We start from the raw sequence: 26,824 nt of genomic DNA, 5'->3' as shown, positions 1-26,824 counted from the left end.
GATTTATTGCCTACCTCATGCCTTTTGCACACATTGTATATAGATTCTCTTTTTTCTACCATGTTATTGACTTGTTTATTGTTTACTCCATGTGTAACTCTGTGTTGTTGTCTGTTCACACTGCTATGCTTTATCTTGGCCAGGTCGCAGTTGCAAATGAGAACTTGTTCTCAACTAGCCTACCTGGTTAAATAAAGGTGAAATAAAATAAATAAATAAAAATTCACTCACGAGGGTCTGAAGAAGAGAGGTTGAAAGATCGAAAAAGGCGGTGAAAACAAAACACACAGGTAGGAGGTGTCATATGATGAGTGGTATAGTCTTAAACCAATGTTTAGACTTAACCCCACCTCTCATATGATGAGTGGTATAGTCTTAAACCAATGTTTAGACTTAACCCCCCTTCTCATATGATGAGTGGTATAGTCTTAAACCAATGTTTAAAGACTTAACTCCCCCCCCTCTCTCTCATATGATGAGTGGTATAGTCTTAAACCAATGTTTAAAGACTTAACCCCCCCCCCTTCTCATATGATGAGTGGTATAGTCTTAAACCAATGTTTAAAGACTTAACCCCCCCCCCCTCTCTCATATGATGAGTGGTATAGTCTTAAACCAATGTTTAAAGACTTACCCCCCCCCTCTCATATGATGAGTGGTATAGTCTTAAACCAATGTTTAAAGACTTAACTCCCCTCTCATATGATGAGTGGTATAGTCTTAAACCAATGTTTAAAGACTTAACCCCCCCCTTCTCATATGATGAGTGGTATAGTCTTAAACCAATGTTTAAAGACTTAACTCCCCCCCCCCTCTCTCATATGACGAGTGGTATAGTCTTAAACCAATGTTTAAAGACTTACCCCCCCCTCTCATATGATGAGTGGTATAGTCTTAAACTAATGTTTAAAGACTTAACCCCCCTCTCATATGATGAGTGGTATAGTCTTAAACCAATGTTTAAAGACTTAAACCCCCCCTCTCCAATATATTTCAGGATGATGTAGAAGATGTCGTGTGTGTGTCCCCCCCCAGAATCATTTTCTGCTGTTCTGAAGGTTGGGCAGATTAGTGAGGAAAGTCCCTTCTGTGTGCCAACCACTGATCATGAAGTATTCCAGAGATCTTACACCTGAGTTTCAAAATGAAGTAAGACACCTGAACACTGTATATGCTGCTACTTTCCCCCCTAACTTGTCCCCTCTCGGGTCTCCTGAATGCACTTTATAAGATGCAGCTGCAAAGCATTTTTGGAGAAGTGTGCATTGCTTTACGTATATTTTGCACACTGCCTGTGACTGTTGCTGGTGGCGAGAGAGCTTTCAGTAAGCTAAAACTGATCAACTATTTGAGGTCCACTATGTCCCAGGACAGGCTTTGCAGTCTTGCCACACTGTCCATTGAAAGTCAGTTAGCTAGAAAGCTAGACTTCAAAGACTTGATCAGTGACTTTGCTAGCAAGAAGGCTCGGCGCTGGGCTCTTGGTGAGTAAGAGTGAGCAAGGGCCAGTGATAACTGTTCAATGGCATGGCTTTGGATATTGGATCACTACACACATGATGCCCACAGGCTGAGAACAAGATATATCTCAAAATAATGGCTGGATTGCAATTTGTTACAATTTGTTGCGCACAATCAAGACCCCAAGTGGAAGGAACCTATTGATTTGGTGACCTCTTGACCTTTCCTCTAGTGCCACCATCAGGCATTTCCATTCCCATTTCCATTTTGTTTTCCTCTAGTGCCACCATCAGGCATTTCCATTCCCATTTCCATTTTGTTTTCCTCTAGTGCCACCATCAGGCATTTCCATTCCCATTTCCATTTTGTTTTCCTCTAGTGCCACCATCAGGCATTTCCATTTCCAGTTTGTTTTCCATTTCCACTTTTACGGCTGCTTATTTTGTAGTTGGTATGTATATGTAACGGATGTGAAATGGCTAGCTAGTTAGCGGGTACGCGCTAGTAGCGTTTCAATCAGTTACGTCACTTGCTCTGAAACCTAGAAGTAGTGTTGCACCTTGCTCTGCAAGGGCCGCGGCTTTTGTGGAGCGATGGGTAACGACGCTTCGTGGGTGTCAGTTGTTGATGTGTGCAGAGGGTCCCTGGTTCGCGCCCTGCGAGGGGACGCACTAAAGTTATACTGTTACATATACTTAGTTCAAAAATCTGCTGCTGATTCTGTTATTTTGTTTGTTATATCATTCTATAGATGATAATGTTATTTTATTTTCATTGAAGAGGTTAATGTATATTTAAGTTATATTTATTTTAAGTTATTCATACATTTTTTAAGAGCATTTTCCATTCAAGAATTTGACCATTAAAATGACATTTAGACTGTAAAAGATGGCCTTTAGCACATTTCTTATAGAGGGTATCAGTCTTGCATCAAATAGTGAATTCCACTGTATACAGAAAGTTGCCTACATGTCTGCACAGTGTTATATTTTCACAGCTCACTGACAGTAAATATTGGACTACAAGAGAGTTGCAAGTCTGCACATGTAGAGTTATTTAAAGCTTTGAATGAGTCGATTGGGTTCTGGAGGTGTGTGGTTACAGCAATTGTGCAGGGTTGTGGTGGCCTGTGGTGGTAGGGCCCAATGTGATATCTGGTAGGGCCCAAAATCCCTGGCAGCGCCCCTGAGCCTACCCACTGTCAAATATTTAACATACTACAAATACCTAGGTGTCTGGCTAGACTGTAAACTTTCCTTCCAGACTCATATTAAACATCTCCAATCCAAAATTAAATCTAGAATCGGCTTCCTATTTCGCAACAAAGCCTCCTTCACTCACGCCGCCAAACATACCCTTGTAAAACTGACTATCCTACCGATCCTCGACTTCGGCGATGTCATTTACAAAATAGCCTCCAACACTCTACTCAGCAAATTGGATGCAGTCTATCACAGTGCCATCTGTTTTGTCACCAAAGCCCCATATACCACCCACCACTACGACCTGTATGCTCTAGTCGGCTGGCCCTCGCTACATATTTGTCGCCAGACCCACTGGCTCCAGGTCATCTATAAGTTGATGCTAGGTAAAGCTCCGCCTTATCTCAGCTCACCCATATTGTTTTTACTTACTTTTCTGCTCTTTTGCACAGCCGTATTTCTACTTGCACATCATCATCTGCTCATCTGTCACCCCAGTGATAATTTGCTAAATTGTAACTAGTTCGCTGCTATGGCCTATTTAATGCCCTACCTCCTCACGCCATTTGTACACACTGTATATAGACTTTTTTTTCCTATTGTGTTATTGACTGTACGCTTGTTTATTCCATGTGTAACTCTGTGTTGTTGTTTGTGTCGCACTGCTTTGCTTTATCTTGGCCAGGTCGCAGTTGTAAATTAGAAGTTGTTCTCAACTAGCTTACCTGGTTAAATAAAGGTGAAATAAATAAATAAAATAAAAATAAGCTACCACAGTGTTGGCAGAATGTTTTCATATTTTGCAGTAATTTCTGCTGCATATCTGGCAAAGGACTGTGTCCATTTCTGGCAAATGGTTGTGGACCTGTCAGCAGAATTTTTGAATTGAACAATGTTTTGCACTGACTTTTCCCCCAGCCTAAATATGATGGACTGCCCGAGAATTCTGAAACATTGTCTAGGGCAGGCTACAAAAAATGCAATCAGCCTACAGTACATACAGTAGCTTACTTCAACGTAAAAGATCACCTGTCGGTTCACCAGTTAAATTAGACGGCTGTATATTAAACCGCGCTGCCTATGAGATTGCAAAACTTGAAATGGAGGCATTTACTGAATTATTTGGAGATGTTGGGCCATGACAGTTTCTAAAAGAAAGTGTGTGGGCAGAATGTTTTAATCTTTTTCAATTACTTTATTATTATTGTTTTTTTTACAAAAAATGCATGCTACCTATAGTGAAGTGGCAAACACTGGCCTCATGTTCTGTAAGATTGATTTTCTATTGAACAATTTAAAAGTAAATGATGGCTAAAGCCCACATTTCTATGCAAAAGACACATTGTTATTCAATATTTTGTTTATCAATACATGATACATGATAAATGATACATGATAAATCCTGGATTGCTGATGTATTGGCTTTGAAGCCACCAGTCGGCCATATTGGCACTCCCTAGTAACAGCAGTCCTCCAAATACATGTTTAAAGTATACTATTACATTTATTTAAGTATTTTGTGTTGTAGTGGGGACAGCACTATTAGTACTCTCTAAAAAAAGGAAAATGTTTTAATATATTTTTTCATTTTTATCTTTATCTCACATAAATTAAAAGTATGTATTAAGGTGTCTGTAATATAACAAACGTGTCAAAAATGAATGTAGACATTAATAAATACATTTCTATAGCTTCCAATGTATTTTTTACAATTGAGGTGGAGTACCATGAAGGCTGCGCGGTGGCTTCAATACAGCGCCCCCTGCCAGTCATCTAGGGTTCATACACATCATTGGTTCCATGTAGAACCCTCTGTTGAAAGTGTTCTACCTGGAACACAAAAGGGTTCTACATGGAACCAAAAAGGGTTCTTTAAATTGTTATCCTATGGGGACAGCCGAAAAACTCCTTTAGGTTCTAGATAGCACCTTTTTTTTAAATAGGCGACCGGTCTATTTACATTCGAGCATGGTTGGCTATGGCTTTTGAATGAGCGATGGATAAATGGTAGTCTAATATTTGTTGTGTAGCGGGAATAAACCAGTCATATCAGAAAAGGAGAGACATGCCCTGAAATATGATTATGATTTAGGCCTAAATAATAAAAGTAAAATAAATATATTAGGCGACATTCTGCTATGCAATCTTGCCAACGGTAAATGCATCAGTTTTATCATTAGACCTACGTTTTTATCAGCCTATCATTATTATAATTATTATAATTGTCTACAGTCAATCACGGATTACAAAAAGAAAACCAGCCCCGTCGCGGACCAGGATGTCTTGCTCCCAGACAGACTAAATTACTTTTTTGCTCGCTTTGAGGACAATACAGTGCCACTGACACGGCCCTCTACCAAAACCTGCGGGCTCTCCTTCACTGCAGCCGAGGTCAGTAAAACATTTAAACGTGTTAACCCTCGCAAGACTGCAGGCCCAGACGGCATTCCCAGCCGCGTCCTCAGAGCATGCGCAGACCAGCTGGCTGGTGTGTTTAAGGACATATTCAATCAATCCTTATCCCAGTCTGCTGTTCCCACATGCTTCAAGAGGGCCACCATTGTTCCTGTTCCCAAGAAAGCTAATGTAACTGAGCTAAACGACTACCGCCCCATAACACTCACTTCTGTCATCATGAAGTGCTTTGAGAGACTAGTCAAGGACCATATCACCTCCACCCTACCTGACACCCTAGACCCACTCCGATTTGCTTACCGACCTAATAGGTCCACAGACGACGCAATCGCAACCACACTGCACACTGCCCTAACCCATCTGGACAAGAGGAATACCTATGTGAGAATGCTGTTCATCGACTAAAGCTCAGCATTTAACACCATAGTACCCTCCAAACTCGTCATCAAGCTCGAGACCCTGGGTCTCGACCCCGCCCTGTGCAACTGGGTCCCGGACTTCCTGACGGGCCGCCCCCAGGTGGTGAGGGTAGGTAACAACATCTCCAACCCGCTGATCCTCAACACTGGGGCCCCACAAGGGTGCGTTCTGAGCCCTCTCTTGTACTCCCTGTTCACCCACGACTGCATGGCCATGCACGCCTCCAACTCAATCATCAAGTTTGCGGACGACACTACAGTGGTAGGCTTGATTACCAACAACGACGAGACGGCCTGCAGGGAGGACGTGAGGGCCCTCGGAGTGTGGTGTCAGGAAAATAACCTCACACTCAACGTCAACAAAACAAAGGAGATGATTGTGGACTTCAGGAAACAGCAGAGGGAGCACCCCCCTATCCACATCGACGGGACAGTAGTGGAGTAGGTGGAAAGTTTTAAGTTCCTCAGCGTACACATCACGGACAAACTGAAATGGTCCACCCACACAGACAGCGTTGTGAAGAAGGCGCTCAACCTCAGGAGGCTGAAGAAATTTGGCTTGTCACCAAAAGCACTCACAAACTTCTACAGATGCACAATCGAGAGCATCCTGTCGGGCTGTATCACCGCCTGGTACGGCAACTGCTCCGCCCACAACCGTAAGGCTCTCCAGAGGGTAGTGAGGTCTGCACAACGCATCACCGGCGGCAAACTACCTGCCCTCCAGGACACCAACACCACCCGATGTCACAGGAAGGCCCTAAAGATCATCAAGGACAACAACCACCCGAGCCACTGCCTGTTCACCCCGCTATCATCCAGAAGGCGAGGTTAGTACAGGTGCATCAAAGCAGGGACCGAGAGACTGAAAAACAGCTTCTATCTCAAGGCCATCAGACTGTTAAACAGCCACCACTAACATTTAGTGGCCGCTGCCAACATACTGACTCAACTCCAGCCACTTTAATAATGGGAATTGATGGAAATGATGTAAAATGTATCACTAGGCACTTTAAACAATGCCACTTAATATAATGTTTACATACCCTACATTACTCATCTCATATGTATATACTGTACTCTATATCATCTACTGCATCTTGACATCTTTATGTAATACATGTATCACTAGCCACTTTAAACTATGCCACTTTATGTTTATATACCCTACATTACTCATCTCATATGTATAGACTGTACTCTATACCATCTACTGCATCTTGCCTATGCCGTTCTGTACCATCACTCATTCATATATCTTTATGTACATATTCTTTATCCCTTTACACTTGTGTGTATAAGGTAGTAGTTGTGGAATTGTTAGGTTAGATTACTTGTTGGTTATTACTGCATTGTCGGAACTAGAAGCACAAGCATTTCGCTACACTCGCATTAACATCTGCTAACCATGTGTATGTGACAAATAAAATTTGATTTGATTTGATAATTCCTGTGCATCAAACTCCAATCTTTGCTTGCAATACAGTTGACCAACCACTAAAAGCTGTGCATACGCATGGTCTGAGATTTGCGTGGAAATACCCATACTTTCCAGTCAGTTCAACGGTGATAAGTGGAGAAAGTCAAAGTTGCTGGTCCATTATGATATTCTGAGATAGCAACTTGGCATATATAACAAAACATTTAGAAATGCCAATTTGATCACGATTAATCAGAATAATTCGAGAGTGCTCTTCTCGAACATTGTGGCCTGATAAATCCTACCTCCGCAAACCTATGTGAACTTGACGCCACATATAAATGTGATGAGTTTGCGGCATATTTCAGAGATAAGATAACAAACATTAGGCTGGGTATCAGTCAACCGAGACCTGATGAGAAATTTGATGGTATGTGCCGTAGTCTACCATGCTAAGGCACTACGGATTTATTTTCCCTGGTTGACACAGACATGCTCAGGAAAGTGATATCACAATTGAAGCCTTCTACCTGCCTTCTCGATACTTTCCTCACCACATTTTTCAAAACAGTTTTTAATTGCATATCTGAAGAAGTACAAGTTATTGTTAATCACTCCCTGTTCACAGGCATTTCCCCCACTGTACTAAAACTGCTATGGTGGAACCCCTTCTGAAGAAAAGTAATCTAGATTATTCAATTTTTAGGTCTCTCCTGTTCAGTTCTAAATTGGTTTAGGACCTATCTATCCAGTTGAGAGAGTTTGTCACTCTTGGTGACCATAACTCAGAGAAAATGCATATCACATGTGGAGTTCCACAAGGTTCGATTTTGGGTCTGGTACTGTTCAGTTTATATATATGTTACCCCGTGGTAGCATTATGAGAAAGCACACCATTGATTTTCACTGCTACGCAGGCGATACACAACTGTACATTTCTGTTTCATCAGAGGATTTTAGCTCCACAAATAAATTAGACTGTATTCTTGATTTAAATACCTGGATGGCTCCCAACTTCCTCCAGCTAAATCAAGACAAGAACGAGATACTTATTGTTGGAGCCAAAGCAACAGAGAGAGAATCTTGCCGCACATTTTAATTCACGGGCAATAAAGATAAAACACCAGGTAAAAAGCCTAGGTGTTATTTTAGATTCTGAACAAAATTTCGAATCACACATTAGGAATGTGATCAAAATAGTTTACCACCTGAGGAACATTTCCAAGTTACAGCCTTTTCTCTCTCAGGCTGATACAGAGAGACTCATCCATGCTTTTATTAGAAGCAGGCTTGACTACTGTAATGCTCTCCTGTCTGGTCTTCCCAAGTAAGCCATTGGTCAACTGCTAAACATACAGAATGCTGCAGCACGGGTACTGACCAAGTCCAGACGGAGAGCACACATTACACCAGGTCTCTGCACTGGCTGCATGTGAGTTTTAGAATTAATTTAAAGATTATTCTATTGGTTTTTAAATCATCCACACTTGTGCACCCCAATACATGTCAGACAGGCTTTTAAGTTATGTACCCAGTAGGGTAGGTCCCTCAGGTCCCCTGGCACTGGCCTTTTAACTATCCAAAAGCCTAGGACGAAGAGGCATGGAGAGGCAGCCTTTAGTTAGTATTCCCCCAGCCTTTGGAATAGCCTGCCAGAGAACCTGAGTGTGGTCGAAACTGTGGACATATTTAAGAGAGATCTCAAAACACATATTTTTTTGCTTTTCCTTAGGTTGTTTTTTAGTTGTTCAGTTTGCTTTTTTCTTTTGTTTTTTATCTTATGTTTGTTGTGTAGTAAATATTTCAGCTTTTATTTTCATCGTTTTTTCCTGTAAAGCACATTGCGTTCCATTCCATGTCTGAAATGTGCTGTATAAATAAAGCTTGGTTTGATTTCATACATACCAAGCTTTGCAGGAAAACTGGCGCACGCAAAGGTTGTAATTTTTTATGCACACGCACTTTTGTTAAATGAGGCTCCAGGGTGCATATGTCAACCGCTATGAACTGATGAAGCTTGACTGACCCCACTGAATCTTCTTAATTATTGGTCAATTTGCCATCAGCCTCACGTGAATTGCACATGGAAACACTGTCATGCTTTTCCTCTGTTGATTTAAAAAAAACTCTGAAACAAATTTTAACAGGATAGGTGAGAAGTGTAGTGAGCGTTATCTACCAAACTACTCTCCAGTCAAGGGGAGGCAGGTAGCCTAGTGGTTAGAGTGTTGGGCCAGTAACCGGAAGATTGCTGGATCGAATCCCCGAGCTGATAAGGTAGCAATCTGTCGTTCTGAAGAATTCTGTTAACATTGACATCGTCCTTATATTGCCCGATGCAAATAAAAGTCATATCTACGTTATGAAACCCAAATAAAAATATATATATTTTAAACCCAATTAAATTATGTGACACGCGACTACGTCAGGGTGCACGCACTGAGGAGGTTGCGAAGAAACAACGTTCGGGGAATATTTTGATAGCATAGCCTCTCGACTCTAGTGTTACTGAACCGCTAGCTACTTAACTTTGTAGACCGTTTAGTTGACTGAGATAGCAAAATCGCTACAGTTATGAAGCTACTTTGTCATTGGCTAGTTTAATTTTGTTTTAGAAATGTTCAAGTTAATTTACATTAATCGTTAGCTAACCCACTAACGTTGGCTAGCTACCAGCTACATAGCAAGCTTTTTCTGGCTGAATCGCTCTTATCTATCTTACTAAGCTTGTTTCGTTGGCTCATCATAGCAAGGATTCATTGCTGTGTTGCCTAACTTTCCTGTAAATCACAGTATTTTCAGCTGCTAACGCTGCTGCGGACAGTACAGACGCAGGCCTTTGATTGGAAACAATGAGCTCGGATAGAGGAGACAGCCAACGCCGGCTAGCTAACAATTTGGCTACTACTGTAGTAGCTTGTATTGGAGGCGAACTGAAGTCGCAGATTGTTGGGGTAGCTACTGTATTGGCCTTGTAAGTTAAGATATATTTCTCCATTCTGTAGACTACCGGTCCCATCATAACGTACCAAACTAAGAAAAAGAAGACCAATAGCTAGTTAACGTTAGCAAATGTTGACATACACTACACTTTGTTTAGCTATCATGCTTACTGCTTGCTTGCTATCAGCCAGTGAACTTGGCTACTGTTAATCGTTTGCTAGATAGTTTGTGGTGGATCGGTTAACTAAATAAACCCCACATAACTAACTAAACGAAGAATGTTAGTTATCAAATTAACGTCAACATAACATTTCTCAGAATGTCCCGTTAACCAACTAGTAGCTAGCTAGCACTAGCTAAGGCATGTTGGCTAGCTACAGTATCCAGCTGGTAGCTAGCTTACTGGCAGCTACGTTAGCTGACTTAAAGTTAGTTACCACTGACACTGTATTGTCAACTCTATTGCAATTGCCGGTGAATGCTTTGAAGAGTCAAACAAGGAAGGACTAGGTCGCCAAGTTATGTATGTGACCCTAATGTAATTGTCAGGAGATAATATCCACTACCAATTGTGCGAGCTGCTTTTCAAAGATGGCAACTAAGCGTACTAACGTTATGCTACTGCTGCGGTCAGCTAGCTAGCAAGGTTACCCAATAAAAGTGGGACAGTTTTAATCAGTTGGTTAGCTAGCTACGTCCTATTGAAATGCAGGGCTGCCAGCAACATGAAAGTGCAAACTGAAACCTGCAACCCATCCAAGGTCCCACAAAACGACATGTCAGACAAAAGGGACAACCACCACAGTCTTTTTTTTTCTCTCAACCAAGACTGTCGGAATGAACTGTGTTCAGGATCTCAGCAGCAGAAGGTTCACCTTGTATCATCATCAGACTCAAAGTGGCACAGCACTCAATGCAGCAGGCTAGTCACTGAAGGACTCAGCAACGGAACCTCCCTGGAGAATGTAAATGTTCTTTCCCACGGTAGTTCTACCAATGATTTTGCACTAAGACATGGGGTGCCTGAAATCTCAGACGATCTGTCATTACCTGAGGTCTACATACCTACCGCAGTTAGAGTTGAAGACCTTAGCTACGAGTTACAGCAGGCCTATAGGATATTTCACGGGTTTCTCCAGGAAAAGCACAAAGGCATTACGACTCCATTCTTGCACCCCATCGGCTTCAAGGACCACACTGACAGGGCCGAGGGTCAACTTAAGCAGTCCATGTGTTTCAGAAGGATGGAGGAGAAGTTTGTTAGCCGGGAGTATGAAACCATCACAGAGTTTGTGGCAGACTTAAGGCTGATGTTAGAGAACTGCTACAGGCACCATGGGGTCGACCACTGGATTTCTAAACAGGCGCAGAAATTGGAAATTATGCTTGAGCAGAAGTTGACACTGCTGTCAAGGTAAGAAAGTGCAAGCCTTGCATACATACACTACCGTTCAAAAGTTTGGGCTCACTTAGAAATGCCCTTGTTTTTGTTAAAGAAAAGCAACAAAAAAAGTCAATTAAAATAACATAAAATTGATCAGAAATACAGTGTAGACATTGTTAATGTTGTAAATGACTATTGTAGCCGGAAACGGCAGATTTCTTATGGAAAGTCTACAGAGGCCCATTATCAGCAACCACTCCTGTGTTCCAATGGCACGTTGTGTTAGCTAATCCAAGTTTATCTTTTAAAAGGCTAATTGATCATTAGAAAACTCTTTATCAATTATGTTAGCACAGCTGAAAACTGTTGTTCTGATTAAATAATCAATAAAACTGGCCTTCTTTAGACTAGTTGAGTATCTGGAGCATCAGCATTTGTGGGTTTGATTACAGGCTCAAAATGGCCAGAAACAAATAACTTTTTCCTTAAACTCGTCAGTCTATTCTTGTTCTGAGAAATGAAGGCTATTCCATGCAAGAAATTGCCAAGAAACTGAAGATCTGGGACAACGCTGTGTATGACTCCCTTCACAGAACAACGCAAACTGGCTTAAACCAGAATAGAAAGACTGGGAGGCCCTGGTACACAACTGAGCAAGAGGACAAGTACATTAGTGTGTCTAGACGCCTCAAGTCCTCAACTAGCAGCTTCATTAAATAGTACCCGCAAAACACCATTCCCACTGGGAATGTGATGAAATAAGTAAAAGCTGAAATAAATCATTCTCTCTACTATTATTCTGACATTTCACATTCTTAAAATAAAGTGGTGATCCTAACTGACCTAAGTCAGGGAATTTTTACTAGGATTAAATGTCAGGAATTGTGAAAAATTGAGTTTAAATGTATTTGGCTAAGGTGTATGTAAACTTCAAACTTCAACTGTAGATATTCCATAACAAAAATCTGCCGTTTCCAGCTATAATAGTCATTGACAACATTAACAATGTCTACACTGTATTTCTGATCAATTTGATGTTATTTTAAATGGACAAAAAAAAATTGCTTTTCTTTCAAAAACAAGGACATTTCAAAGTGACCCCAAACTTTAAAAAAAAAATGGTGTACATTCATTACAAAGCGTACATATTGTACACAGGCTACGTTAATTCACACTTAACACACATTCAATGATAATGATTTCCTGCTATAGTAGTAACAAAACAACAAAAGACGTATTTTATTACATAATTTAACCTTTGACATCAGTAGTGTTTGTTTGATCCATGACCCATGAAACTACTGAGACCCTAACCCTATGATGCTCTGTTTGTAACAACCTACCCAACCAGGACGCTGCGAGAGAAGACCACTCTGGCGGTGACCTCCAAGGGTCGTTTCGGGACCGAGGATGAGAGGGGGCCTGTGGGCACCTCAACCAGACGGAGGTCCGTGCCTCGCAGCCTGGCAACTATAACAGTGGGGGGAAATGAGTCCATCATGATCCAGGCACTCAGGCTGGAGGAGCAGCAGAAAGCCAAGGAAGAGAAGAGGTAAGATATGGATGAAATGTAATGCTCCAGTGCCTGAGGCTAAGGCCTGGCCAGGCCAGGCAGATGTTGGGTTTTCTATGTCCCGATTCCCTCCATGGTCAGAATAAAAACAAACAAATTCCATAGACTACTTAATCCAATGACACTAAACATACAGGATTACAAAAACAAGTTTTATAATATTTCATTCTAATTCTGTGTATGACTATATCAAAAGATGTGACTGTGATTGTTAGACTCAGTTTTTAGTAGTTCCATTTGATTTCAAAAACTTTTTGACCACACTCCTTTTGATTTAAAAAACGTCCATACATATTAGCCCATGGTAGAAGTGGTCGGAAAGTACATTTTTGGACCTGAATGCCAAAACATTTAGGAGATCGAGGTGCTCAAAGTTGATCCATTTTGCATATCCTACCATTGAGACATCCACGTCTTCATCACTGGGAAATACACTGCTCAAAAAAATAAAGGGAACACTTAAACAACACAATGTAACTCCAAGTCAATCACACTTCTGTGTAATCAAACTGTCCACTTAGGAAGCAACACTGATTGACAATAAATTTCACATGCTGTTGTGCAAATGGAATAGACAAAAGGTGGAAATTATAGGCAATTAGTAAGACACCCCCAAAAAAGGAATGGTTCTGCAGGTGGTGACCACACACCACTTCTCAGTTCCTATGCTTCCTGGCTGATGTTTTGGTCACTTTTGAATGCTGGCGGTGCTTTCACTCTAGTGGTAGCATGAGACGGAGTCTACAACCCACACAAGTGGCTCAGGTAGTGCAGTTCATCCAGGATGGCACATCAATGCGAACTGTGGCAAAAAGGTTTGCTGTGTCTGTCAGCGTAGTGTCCAGAGCATGCAGGCGCTACCAGGAGACAGGCCAGTACATCAGGAGACGTGGAGGAGGCCGTAGGAGGGCAACAACCCAGCAGCAGGACCGCTACCTCCGCCTTTGTGCAAGGAGGGGCACTGCCAGAGCCCTGCAAAATGACCTCCAGCAGGCCACAAATGTGCATGTGTCAGCATATGGTCTCACAAGGGGTCTGAGGATCTCATCTCGGTACCTAATGGCAGTCAGGCTACCTCTGGCGAGCACATGGAGGGCTGTGCGGCCCCCCAAAGAAATGCCACCCCACGCCATGACTGACCCAGCGCCAAACCGGTCATGCTGGAGGATGTTGCAGGCAGCAGAACGTTCTCCATGGCGTCTCCAGACTCTGTCACGTCTGTCACGTGCTCATGTGCTCAGTGTGAACCTGTTTCATCTGTGAAGAGCACAGGGCGCCAGTGGCGAATTTGCCAATCTTGGTGTTCTCTGGCAAATGCCAAACGTCCTGCACGGTGTTGGGCTGTAAGCACAACCCCCACCTGTGGACGTCGGGCCCTCATACCACCCTCATGGAGTCTGTTTCTGACCGTTTGAGCAGACACATGCACATTTGTGGCCTGCTGGAGGTCATTTTGCAGGGCTCTGGCAGTGCTCCTCCTTGCACAAAGGCGGGGGTAGCGGTCCTGCTGCTGGGTTGTTGCCCTCCTACGGCCTCCTCCACGTCTCCTGATGTACTGGCCTGTCTCCTGGTAGAGCCTCCATGCTCTGGACACTACGCTGACAGACACAGCAAACCTTCTTGCCACAGCTCGCATTGATGTGCCATCCTGGATGAGCTGCACTACCTGAGCCACTTGTGTGGGTTGTAGACTCCGTCTCATGCTACCACTAGAGTGAAAGCACCGCCAGAATTCAAAAGTGACCAAAACATCAGCCAGGAAGCATAGGAACTGAGAAGTGGTCTGTGGTCACCACCTGCAGAATCACTCCTGTTTTGGGGGGTGTCTTGCTAATTGCCTATAATTTCCACCTTTTGTCTATTCCATTTGCACAACAGCATGTGACATTTATTGTCAATCAGTGTTGCTTCCTAAGTGGACAGTTTGATTACACAAAAGTGTGATTGACTTGGAGTTACATTGTGTTGTTTAAGTGTTCCCTTTATTTTTTTGAGCAGTGTATAAACGGTGTCATTTAAAAGCTTACAAACACAGATGCCAGATTATTTGATAATTTCTTGAAAAGTGAACTTTAATTTTCACATGTTGTAATTTAGACCCTATTTTGAGACAGCATACTGGTGAATGCAGGGTGGGTGTCATTTCAACCATAGAAATATAAATGGGCATATCCCTTCATACCACCTGTAATTTAGCTGGCACATAATTGACATTTTTATTGAGTTAACATTTTAAAGTCCAATTACTACCACAAAGATGGCTGCCGGTCCACCCACCATCAAATGTCAACTTAAATGGTAGAAGTGGTCAGAAAGTAGCTTTTTGGACCTGAATGCCAAAACATTTAGGAGATACAGATGCTCAAAGTTGGTCCATTTTGCATACCCTACCATGAAACATCTGTCTTCACTGGAAGAAAAAAAAACAAGATTGAGTTTGATATAATTTGAAAGCTTACGAACAGGGTTGTCAAACTATTGTATAGAACGTTTTGTTCAAATCAAAAGTGGTGCAGTCAGAAAGCGATTGATATCAAATGGAATGACCCCTCCATCAACTCATCCTTCATTTCTGATTTTAGGCAGCGGGAGCTGGAGAAGAAGGAGGCGGAGGAAACCTCAGCCAAGGATGTAGAGGAGTGGGAGCGCAGTCTTCTCTCCCAGGTGGCCCAGAATCCCGTGAAAACCTTGTGGGAACTGCCTGCCATCGGCCACTTCCTCTGCCTGGCCCAGGCAGCTCTCAACCTCCCAGAGATAGTGTTCTTTGAGCTGGAGCGGTGCCTCCTCATGCCTCGCTGCAGCATCTTCCTCTCCAAGATCATGAGTTCACTTCTCTGCCCGCCCCAGAGGAGAGGGACGGTCCACCGCCGCCCAGCCCTCACATACCGCCGCTGGGAGTCCGAGCTGCGTCAGAGGGTGCAGGGCTGGTACTATGCTATGGGTACGGCGGAGGATCAGGGTTGGATGGCTGAGCAGCTCGGCCTCTCCCATCAGTTCTTCAGGACGGCCGGGGAGGTTAGCCCCCTGGAGGAGAACCCCTTCCATCTCTTACCCTTCATTCAGCGTGTGTGGCTGCTCAAAGGCCTGTGTGACAACGTGTATGAGACCCAGAAGGATGTGCAGGACGCTGTGCTGGGCCAGCCCATCCACGAGTGCCGCGAGTCCATCCTGGGCTATGACGGGAATGAGAACGCCTATATCCACTTCCCGCACTTCTGCGGGGCGGACCTGCGTATCTACTGCCAGAGTGCCAGCATGCCCCCTGACTTCCCCTTTCCAGCTGTCTGGGTCAGGCGGGTGGAGCCTGATGAGGGAATATCAGAGGAGTCGGACGAGCAGAAGGACTCTGAGCATCTGGTTTCCATGGAGACGGAGGACTATGAGGAGAAACCTAGTTTTGACAGAATGAGTGGTGGTAGGATTAAAGGGGAGAATTGGGGCACAAGCAGGGGTGGGCAGTTTCACACGTGGGGAATGAAGGAGGAGGATGAGGATGTTTCTGTAGAGGATGGCGATAAGGAGGGCTATAAGCCTAAACAGAACAGACACACTGGCTCTTCTACTCCCTCCTCACATATCAAGGACTTTGTGGGCAGAGGGTGTGTGATGAAAAAGCCACAGGAAGTGGAATATATGCCCGATAGACTCCAGGTGAAACAGCAAGAGGGATCGGACTCATCCTCCTCTGGGTCATCCTCAGAGTCATGTGAGAAGCGTCTCAGTGTGCGGGAACACAGCTATACGGAGAAGTCCCCTGCTGGCCCCGGTGAGATAACAGGTAGGCCTAGTGTGGCTGTACCAATGAGACAGACTGACGTTAAAGTCGACGGGGACAAACTCACTGAGGGGCTGAGGCCATGTCCAAGATGTGTCTCCAAAATGGGGGCAAAGTCAGAGGACAATCATCGCTGCCGTTGTGCCAAGAACAAGGCATCAACAACCTCAGCTTCTGAGGGTGGCCACCCCCGCAAGATGAACTTGACAGAGGATAAGATGGACAGGATTCGGGCCAAGAAAAAGAAAAGGCAAAAAAAGAGGGAGGTACGTGCAACAGGTGGACAGCGCAGACCAGACAGGACCCGACTCTGCAAGGCCAAAGCAGCTAAATCCACCCTCCAGAGAGCTGCTACCAACATCAAGAAAAAGGACAAGAGAAAAAAACGCAAAATGAGTGTGTAAAATAACTTTCTGCTTTGCATGCTAATCCTGTCTTCCTACATCAAGCTTTTGCAGTTGTTTGGCCAAATTATGTAAAAACCCGTCAAGAGACTGTTTGTTTTAAATGAATTCAAACGCTTTGGCTGATTGATGTCTTAATTACCCAGTAAAATAATCTTCTTTCTCAGCAGGAAAAAAGCTGTCTTCAAAGAAGAAACCTCAACTCCCAGTTGAACATGGATTTAGGGTAAGGCCCACAGTTTTTCACAAGTTTTTTGCTGTTGTATTGTTTTAATGCAAAATACGGAATAGGAATTAATATGCGATTTAAATCCATGCATGCTGATTTGTCTTTCTCCTCCTCTTCCCCATCTGACTCTCTACGCTCTTAATCCAGTTGGTGTGCACCAGTCTAGAGGAGCTGAGGGAACTCATCAATAGGACGGAGGATGAGCTGGATGAGCTGGAGAGCACCAAAAAGAGATCTGTTAGTAAAGTAATAAAATATTTCATTTTTGGTATTTTGGTTTGACTGTACTGTGTCAAAAAAACATTATATACCGAAACAACTTTTACACAGTATGGATGGATTACATCGTTACAATCTCACAAATGAATGATGGAGGGAACACATTTCTATAGCTTGTCTACTATGGGAGTATACGACATCGAGAATAAGAGGGGGAATACGAAATACAGTGGTTAATGCTTTCAAAGCATTGGGTTTGTTTATTCTCGACGTCATGTGTGTTTGAATGGTTTTACAGGAAAGGTGGTATTTCAGGAGAGAAGCAGTGAAAGATTTGCACATCACTCTCATAAGACTGCTCAACGAGCTCTCCCCATGGGAACCCAAACTGGTCAAGGCTTTCCATAGGAACAGGTAAGGCAGCTTGCCTGAAGGCAGTTATGTTAACCACAAGCTGTGTCCGGCAAAACGCAGAACTGACTCCTCGATGCCTGTTACGTCATCTGTCCCCACAGGCTACGTTTAAAAAAGGATTATGATGACTTCAAAAAGCACCCTGACTATGACAACTTTGTCAGAGAGGAGTGGGTGGCAGAGGACGTGGACAGAAGCGCAGGTGACAACACTAGACTGACTGAAGAGGAGGAACAGCAACAGCAGGACCAGGCAGTTCAGAGAATTCTGTGGACAGGAGGTAAATGGTGCTTTATCAAATCAAATCAAATTTTATTTGTCACATACACATGGTTAGCAGATGTTAATGCGAGTAGCGAAATGCTTGTGCTTCTAGTTCCGACAATAAAAACAAAAATACATTTATTTGTTGGTACAATTGAATAATAAATCGCAGAAGCAGCATATACTACCTGCACCCTCTTGGTTAGGTCGTTACTGTAATAGAGAATGTGTTCTTAATCATTTATCTAGTTAAATGAATAAATATGCATTGAAACCACATAATAAAAATTGTCAGGGCATTTTAGAATTAATACATTGTACTTTATTTTTTTTGTGCAGAGGACTCGGTGCAGCTTAGTGCAGAGGCATTGAGAGGCAGCTTCACCGTGGTAACCAGACAAGAGATGTTGACCTTGAATGAGCATAGACCTTCCACTCGGGGCTTTAAGCGCCTGCACAGCGGTATAGACGAGGCCCCAAGTCTCATTAAGAGAGGCAGGATTGGCAGTAACGAGATGACACCTTCTCCTGAAGGATCAGAAATGGAAAACCGACCCAGGGAAGCAAATTCAGCAACACAGCAGGCTGGAGAGACGAGCCCAGTTGTTGTAACACCTATGGCTGGTTTCCAAAGGGCCTACAAGCCTGTTCAACTACATACCCTGCTGGCTAAGAGTGTAGGGAATAAAGTGACCTTAATTCATCATCAGCCTGGTACAGGTGTTATCAGCCATGTTGGTCAGGCACAAAGCAAGGACTGTGCTTCTTCCATGCAAGCTACCAAACTTCAACCTTCTTTACCACAAAGCTCACGACACCTACCACAACCCACAACACCAACATCTAAACACTCACAGACGGTCCATGCCACGCCCATACCAAAGAGCCCCATACAGGTTGTATACAAGATACCTGAGGGCATGGGTCTGGTCAGGAAAGATGGGAGCCCTGTGAAAATCAAAGTACAGCCAATCCTGGACCAGAAAACAGGGAATAAGATAATGCAACGAGTGGTCATCCTGCCATCGAACTTGCTCATTCAAAAGTCGGAGGATAAAAGTCTCCCCCAGCAACTAAGGACTCTCCAGGTCCCAGCCTCCAAAGAGTCCACCCCACTGTCACAAAGCTCTGGATTCACCATGCCTCAACGTCATGACAACCGGAGCCTAACACCCTCTCCTACCATCTCTCCTAGGTTGCAGACATCTCTAACTCCAGGTTACAAGGTTGTCCAACTCCCTTGTTGCAAAGCAAGTAGCACTCCCCAAATTGTTATACCAAATAGATCCAACCCCACCAGTGCAGCGTCTACTGATCCCAGTAAACCTCCGGACCGCAAACAAGAGCTGAAGACTGTGTGCATCAGGGACTCGCAGTCCATTCTAGTCACCACTAGGGGGGGCAACACTGGCGTTGTCAAGGTGCAGTCATCTGACCAGAGTACATCTGGTTCGATACGTGCCAGGCCTGTCATCACCATCTCTCCACAATTCAAAGCCTTCCTCGTGTCCAAGACGTTTCCACCTGCTGCCACTACAGTCCCTGTAGTCACCAGCTCACCTGTAGCCCAGTCGCGATCAGGACCTTCACTGTTACGGTCTTCAACTGTCACAAGTTCAACAACTACACGCCAGTCTCCGATCACTGCTGGCATTCCAATGGCCACAAGTCAGACGGCGAGTTCTGATGTTACCGTCGCTGTAAACCAGGGCTGCACTGTCTCATCTACACTTGCTGTTAACGCACAGCTACTTAAAAGCATTGTCACTGTACCTGGTAAACCAGCAGGTGCCGCCCAGACGTCTCTGGTCCAGTGTGTCAACAAACCTGTTCTGAAAAGGGTAGGTCCAGATGACAAGGGTAGGTCCCCCCCATTCACAAAGTTCATCCTGGTCTCTCCCTCCTCGAACATCACGTCTGTGGCTGCAACCAAAGTCACTTCCACCACGGCTCCCTCTGCTCTTCCAGGTCAAAGTTTCATGTTTATCAGCCAATCACCATCTACCGGTCATCCAAAACCGGCATCATCAGTGTCTGGACCCACCACACAATCCCCGACCATGTCGATACCCACCGAAGCGATGAAGATCGGACTCAACCTTGGTCGAGCTATTGGCAGCGCGAACTTCGGAGCTTTGAATAAGGTCCAGAGCATCAATCTGCTACCAGGTTCTCAGATAAGGCTACCACAGCAGGCAAACCTTTGCAGGCCAGTTAGTGCACTCGCACAATCTACTTTAAAAAACACATTTGTATCTGCCTCAAAGTCGGACCTTTCGTCTCATATTGTCACTAGCACTGCACATTTGCCGTCCTCCACACTGCTGACTGGATCTCAACTACAAGGCATCCCTTCATCCTCTGTGATCCCCAATCGAATCAAGGTAGCTGGGCAGCCAGGGTCTTCTAAAATCAGAGGTTTGATCTCCAGCAACACACCTGTGTCAGTCACTACACCGCTAAGCCCTGTCAAAACATCCCCCCTCACATCCCCGGCGCAGGTTTCTCAGTCTCAGTACTCTGTCGGTGTCGCCACACCTGCTCAGATGCTAAGCACTCCACAGTCTCCAACTACCCCTATATCCACTCATCTGTCCTCTCCAGTACAGCCAGCTGGTAATACCAATCCTGTCTCCAGCACCACCACCACCACTTTGCAACAAAAGATTGTCATCAACACCACTGCTGCTCTTGCAGGCGGCACGCAGATTCTCCTCAACAACACCCGTTTTGTTGTTCCTCCTGAAGGCCTTGGGCCTGGTCAGCATGTCCTCATAATCTCCAGCCCTGCAGTGCCTGTGGTAGCTCCTAGTCCCAGGGGAGCGATCCCAACCACCGGTGTACCACAAGGGCCAATGTTACCTGGGCTAGCCCTACCTGCACAAAGCCCCAGAATGGCCAGACCACCCGGGACACACCGGCCTCAACAAGCAGCACTTAGATCCCCAACCCTGGCAGCACCATCCACTGTGAAAGTTGGACCCTCTATCCCTGTCTCTTTCACTGTCCCTCGCCAGATGGTGGCTGTTCGAGCCTCACTATCGCCCACCAGCACCACCACCAACAGTTCTCCACAGGTTTCACACTGGCTCCCTGCTCCGGCCACCATACACACTCATGTGGTTGCAGCTCCACATTTATCTCAACCCGAAGGGATGGGCGGCTTCTCACTCTCTTCCCTGCCAGGAAGTCCCAGCGCAGCTCAAATGGCAGGACTTGCACAGAGCCCATCAAAACAGCTCCCTTTGCACACAGCACTTGGTGTCAACACACCACTCAAAGCACAGCAGCTAATGTCATTCATGCAACCTATGGGAGTGGTCTCCAGGTCCAGAACACAGGTGCTGCCGGCGGTAGCTGTTCGCCCAGTAGGGAGCACTGTCTCCAGGATGCGGACTCTACCCGTGGCAACCACACCATCCATCAGGAGTGCTTTCAGTAGCAAACAGGCGTCTCCTGTGGCAACTGTGCCTCCATCCAACTGCACTATAATCATGGCACCAGCACAACCTATCAGGACGGTGATGTCGGCAGAGACCATCCGCATGCCCACTGTTTTATCCAATCCTCAGCAGCAGCAAATACTGGGGTTGGGCAAGCCCCCTTTGCAGCCTTTACAGGCGCCTGCATCAGCAGTGCAAACAAACAGCCGCACCACCAAGCTACTAGTGAGTCCTGGTGGTGCTGTTTTAAATGTGGCTAGAGGCCCTACCACCATCACAGGCCTGCCAGAGATGGCTAACAAGTCTTTGGCTGCGTTGATTGTTACTCCTAACTCCACTGGGAGAGTGCCGTTGCCTAGCGCAAATACTGCCAATCCCTTCATGCCTACACAGGCTGAGTGAAGTGGCCCTATCAAATGAAAGACTGCGATTGAAAGCCAGTACCAGTGTCTGTGATGAAGCAGACACATATTCCAGCTAACTTTGTGTTCTGGACCGCTTTAGAACATTCTAGAATGGTTTTTGGTAGAAGGCGGGGGGGGGGGGTTGGTTGAGAAACTGCCTGGTTGAGCTGCATTCTTACTTTGCATACCTGAGTGTGTTTTAAGCGATGCTAGATAAGCTCTATAGTTGGCTCAGTTTGCTCAAGAAATGTAGGTGGAAATGTATTTGTGATGGTTTTCTATTTCTTTAAGCTAACAGCATTTTGGGGTTGCCTTCTCACAAAGTTTAAATGTGAATTTGGACATTTTTAGTTTTTTAAAAACCTTTTCAAGGCCAGTAATAAATATGTTGTAGATTGCTAGGATTGCAGGGTAGAGCAAATGGATTTGAATGTGATGGTAATACTTTTCATTGACATTGAATATAATTCTGAAATGATATCCATTTAATTCCTTAGATTGGAACAACCCTTGTTTTATTCTGTCTCCCAGACTCTTAGGACTTTCCCTCAGACCTATTGTAGTAGGTTCTTCAGATGTGTGTTGCCTACTCAAGAGGCAGGTCAGTGTCCAAATGTAATTACATTGGTTCTCTTCTATTTCCAGCAACTATTTGGGGGAAAAAATAGCATTTTACATGATTGAAGTCCAACTTCTAAATGATTTGTCGGAGCCAATATAAAACATTTTGGATGTTATATTTATTTATTTTTCCTATCATAGATTTCTCAAAATATTTAGTGGGTACATTGTCATTGGATAACTGTGGACATTTCTGCATGGAAATAAATGGTGCAACTGTCCTCCATAAGAGATTTGTGGTGTTCATGTGAATTAGGCTCTTGGTAAACTCAATGGTGTTTTTTTTTTTTTTTTAAGTTCTTTATTGAAATGTATAATTTCCAAATCCTCATACGTACATGTTGAAATATATAAGCCAACAATCAAGCAGGTAAGCTGTTGTCATTTAACTTCAGAGGAATTCTCAATTGCTGCTACACATTTGGTTATCACTAATGTAACGTAGCAGGCATAAAAGAAACACCTGAAACTAGATCCCCCCCTACATACTGGTCTTGACGAGAAGAAAAAATATTGTCCGGGGAGGTTCTATTCTGCACTGTTCAACCAATCCAGTAAATGTGGAGGAGGAGTTAAGATGGAGCGTCGCCTTGTAAACGTCCAAAAGGGGAAGTTGCGTCACAAGCTCGCTTTCCATTTCTCCTGAAAACCGGAACATCCGGTTGTTGGGGACTCGGCAGAAGCTAGGTTATTCTCGAAATGAACAAACAATTTCCGAAGTACAATATATGTTATGTTTAGATATACAGGGATTGATAAAAAGTCTTGTTCTTTGAGCAGCATTCATGAAAGCTTGTGGAGCGAAAAGGTCAGCACATTAACATGAAACTACAGTGTCGCCCCCCCCCCCCCCCCCCCCCCCAAAAAAAACCATTGAAAAATACTTCTATAAACTTGTGATAGTAAATAGAGTGCAATAATTTGTTCTTCACAAGTTTGATCATGTGTTTAATGAAATAACATGTGACGTTTCATCTTTTTTTGGTTATCCCACAGAGGACTGTTGTTATTAGGGCGAGTAGGGAGGAGGTAGGGGTCCGGATGAGATCTTCTCATAGGCAGGAGGGGCATTGGGAAGCTGAAACACATCAATACAAAAATACACACACCATTTAGGAAACAACCAGGATAAACCCCTCTGATAATTGAAATACTATTTCCCTTTCCACAGTATTGTACCGACACGAACCAAACTGCTGGCTTGGATATTTTCTTTTCACATCGTCCTTTTCGTAATGATTGCTGCAATGACGATGGATGCGTAGGTCAGCTCAGTACAGCTTGGTTCGGCTCGGTCTTGTGAAAAGCCCTTATGTCGAAATATGCCCTTGGGGCCCTATGAATTCCAGATCGTAATCCCCTCCTGACGTCTGGAGACATAATCTCTGGCTGCACCACCAGCAGCCATATTGCACCAGGCAGCTCATGTGCCCCTTATTCCACAAAGAACCCTTTAATTTCAGGAAAAGTCATGGAGATTTGAACTATAGGGCCTTCCTTCAAGGTTGTGTTGTTGTGTATAGTCGAATGAATGCAGTATGCTATGATGAGAGAATGATCATGGCCATGGGTTGGTCACACTATTGCCTTCCAGCGCATAACTGCCCATGTCTGCAGCATGTGATCGAATCCTGGTTCCACCACTACGCATAAACAGAAACTCTCTCTTCACTTCTGTCTTTGTATACAGATTTAAACCTGCAGCTGGGTTTACACAGAAAGCCCAATTCTGATCCTTTTCCCAATTAGTGGAAAAATATCTGAATTGGCCTGCCTGTGTAAACGCAGCAATAGAGGACAACTCCATTCGATAAAACATCAAATACTCTTTAAAAGAAAGTTCTGACCATTGACATCCCAGTACATCCAGTCTGAGTCTCTTACCACAGGTCGGAGCTCACTGAGGCCCATCTTGTTTTCTGCTGCAGCTCTCCCCTCGCTGAACTGTCCTCTACTGAATCCTGGCAGGGACCCTGATCTTGGGCTCTGTGGGTAGAAAACAGGAGAAAACAGCAACATTAGTAAGGGGAACAGGAGGAATAAACCCTGTTGGACAGCAACCGATTACCTATTGCCACTATTCCATCTCCTATAGATCTGTGAAAGACCTGGACATGTGAAAGATACATATACTGTATATTCCTATTGCTTTCACCTATTTTAGGCCTATTCTCTTTAGATCATTACATGAAGTGAAGAAGAGAGGGGAGAAGATGATGCCATTTTATACTATAGAGATATGCACCCTTTGTCATGCAAGGCAGGTGCAGCTTGGACAATTCTTACCCTGATCATTTTGTACCCGCTTCTCCTCTTGAAATACCAGCATCCGACGATGAGAAGGGCTGCGAGAACTACAACCAACAGAGCTATGCCAGCTGCCCTGTGGAGCACCAAACAAAATATAGTATTATGAATAAATGAATAATACTGTCTTCACCAATGGATCAATTTTAAGATATAAGATGGCATAACAAATCGAATGAAGTTTTCTGAATGTCTATTAGGCCTATATTCTACACAGTTCTAACTACCAGTGTAATTCTACAAATAATATAAATGATCAGAAAACATCAATTTAATTCATGTTTTTTTTTTTTTAGTTCGAGTCAATAAAATCCACGAACTCTTCGGCCCTGAAATGCTGTCCTCCTCTGCTTGCAAAATGAACGTTGAAGTCACCGCGAGGCATCTCTTTCCATCCAGACTTTTACACCTGAGGAACATGACGCAATTACCGTTATAGACGGTAGGAAACCGTTATTACGCGTTTATTTCAACATCAATAACAGGCTAAACTATATAGGCTAATCCACTGGTCAAGTATATTGAACATTTTGCCGCTAAAATACGTAGCTACAAATTGAATTTAGGCTAAATTCCAAAGCAACATATCAACAAATCAGAAGATATTTACATTTTATATCCTATAATATTTTCTGTAAGGCTATGAATAATGTTATTTCATCGCACCAGCAATATGTAGCCTGTACCATAACTAACAGAAAATCTGAAACTTGATCAACATTGTATAGCCTACGCTTCTATCAATATTGAAATAAATTGATAATTTTGAAAATGTAATAATTTAAAATACTTTTTTCTTAGTTCAAAAGAAAACTGAATGGACCTGTCCATCAATGGTCTGTGTTTTGGTCGAAAAAATTACCTAAAGTAGATAATTAGATTGTGAAGGGTCCGGTCCTTCTAAATTGCTTCCCAGCGCTTTCCCGAAAGCTCTGTCTCACTCTTCTTTGCTTAAATCTCTGACTTGAGAAAAGGTTAGAGCTGTGAGCAAGGAAAGGAATTCTCATGACCGTCACGAGTTCTACAGCTCATACTTAAAGCCATTGACCTGGACTAATGGGCGTGAAACCCCTCCGGTCCTGGAGCCAGAACACAATTTATATTATGGACTCAATTATGGAAACTTTATCTGCTGACTCTTTCTGTCTGACATGGCGCTCGCGCTCAACACGCTTCCTTATTCACATTAATAAGGGAAACTTCATAAACACTTATTCCTATTCTTATATATAAGTAATACATCAAGGATTAAAATATTGAATATAATTCATAGTATCATTTGAGTACATTTATTTTTAATTTCTGTTCATAATAATAACTTTATGTAGCCTACCTTTATTGCACACTATTGATATATTGAACATTTCCCTGTACAAGTCACCAAAAATGATGATGACCAAATGAATCACTAAAATAATACCAAAATATTGCTTTGTAATTCTAACCTAACCTATTAGAATTCCTGTGAATAAGATTATAGTCAAATAAAGTTGTAAACCACTGCAATGAGCACTGCAACAGAACGTAAACTCAGCAAAAAAAGAAACGTCCTCTCACTGTCAACTGCGTTTATTTTCAGCAAACTTAACATGTGTATATATTTGTATGAACATAACAAGATTCAACAACTGAGACATAAACTGAACAACTTCCACAGACTAACAGAAATTGAATAATGTGTACCAAAGGGGAGGTTAAAATCAAAGGTAACAGTCAGTATCTGGTGTGGCCACCAGCTGCATTAAGTACTGCAGTGCATCTCCTCCACATGGACTGCACCAGATTTGACAGTTCTTGCTGTGAGATGTTACCCCACTCTTCCACCAAGGCACCTGCAAGTTCCCGGACATTTCTGGGGGGAATGGCCCTAGCCCTCACCCTCCGATCCAACAGGTCCCAAAAGTAGTGAGATCCGGGCTCTTTGCTG

General features: G+C 43.6%; 2 protein-coding genes across 4 annotated transcripts; one reads left to right on the top strand and one right to left on the bottom strand.

The window, feature by feature from the left end:
- Positions 1-9,334: 9,334 nt before the first annotated feature.
- Positions 9,335-22,819, top strand: LOC129818864 (uncharacterized protein KIAA2026-like). Of its 3 annotated transcripts, none has more exons than XM_055875149.1 (8): positions 9,335-11,274; positions 12,596-12,796; positions 15,400-16,988; positions 17,167-17,222; positions 17,373-17,471; positions 17,743-17,858; positions 17,960-18,138; positions 18,462-22,819. In XM_055875149.1, exons 1-8 carry the CDS (start codon positions 10,586-10,588, stop codon positions 21,965-21,967), a joined length of 6,435 nt encoding a protein of 2,144 aa, XP_055731124.1. In that variant the 5' UTR covers positions 9,335-10,585; the 3' UTR covers positions 21,968-22,819. The 3 variants fall into 3 exon arrangements, with proteins under 3 accessions (XP_055731124.1, XP_055731125.1, XP_055731123.1); XM_055875150.1 differs by having other exon boundaries at positions 17,164-17,222; positions 17,373-17,462; XM_055875148.1 differs by having other exon boundaries at positions 17,164-17,222.
- Positions 22,820-23,443: 624 nt separating this feature from the next.
- mlana (melan-A) lies at positions 23,444-25,918 on the bottom strand. Its single transcript, XM_055875151.1, has 5 exons — positions 25,760-25,918; positions 25,218-25,306; positions 24,877-24,973; positions 24,475-24,576; positions 23,444-23,668 (listed from the first exon to the last, which is right to left on the bottom strand). Exons 2-5 carry the CDS (start codon positions 25,280-25,282, stop codon positions 23,600-23,602), a joined length of 333 nt encoding a protein of 110 aa, XP_055731126.1. The 5' UTR covers positions 25,283-25,306; positions 25,760-25,918; the 3' UTR covers positions 23,444-23,599.
- Positions 25,919-26,824: the final 906 nt, after the last annotated feature.

This window comes from Salvelinus fontinalis, chromosome 21 (genome assembly GCF_029448725.1).
Source record: "Salvelinus fontinalis isolate EN_2023a chromosome 21, ASM2944872v1, whole genome shotgun sequence".
NCBI lineage: Eukaryota > Metazoa > Chordata > Actinopteri > Salmoniformes > Salmonidae > Salvelinus > Salvelinus fontinalis.
Note: the sequence above shows the minus strand (reverse complement) of the source record. Positions and strands in the feature narration are given on the sequence as shown.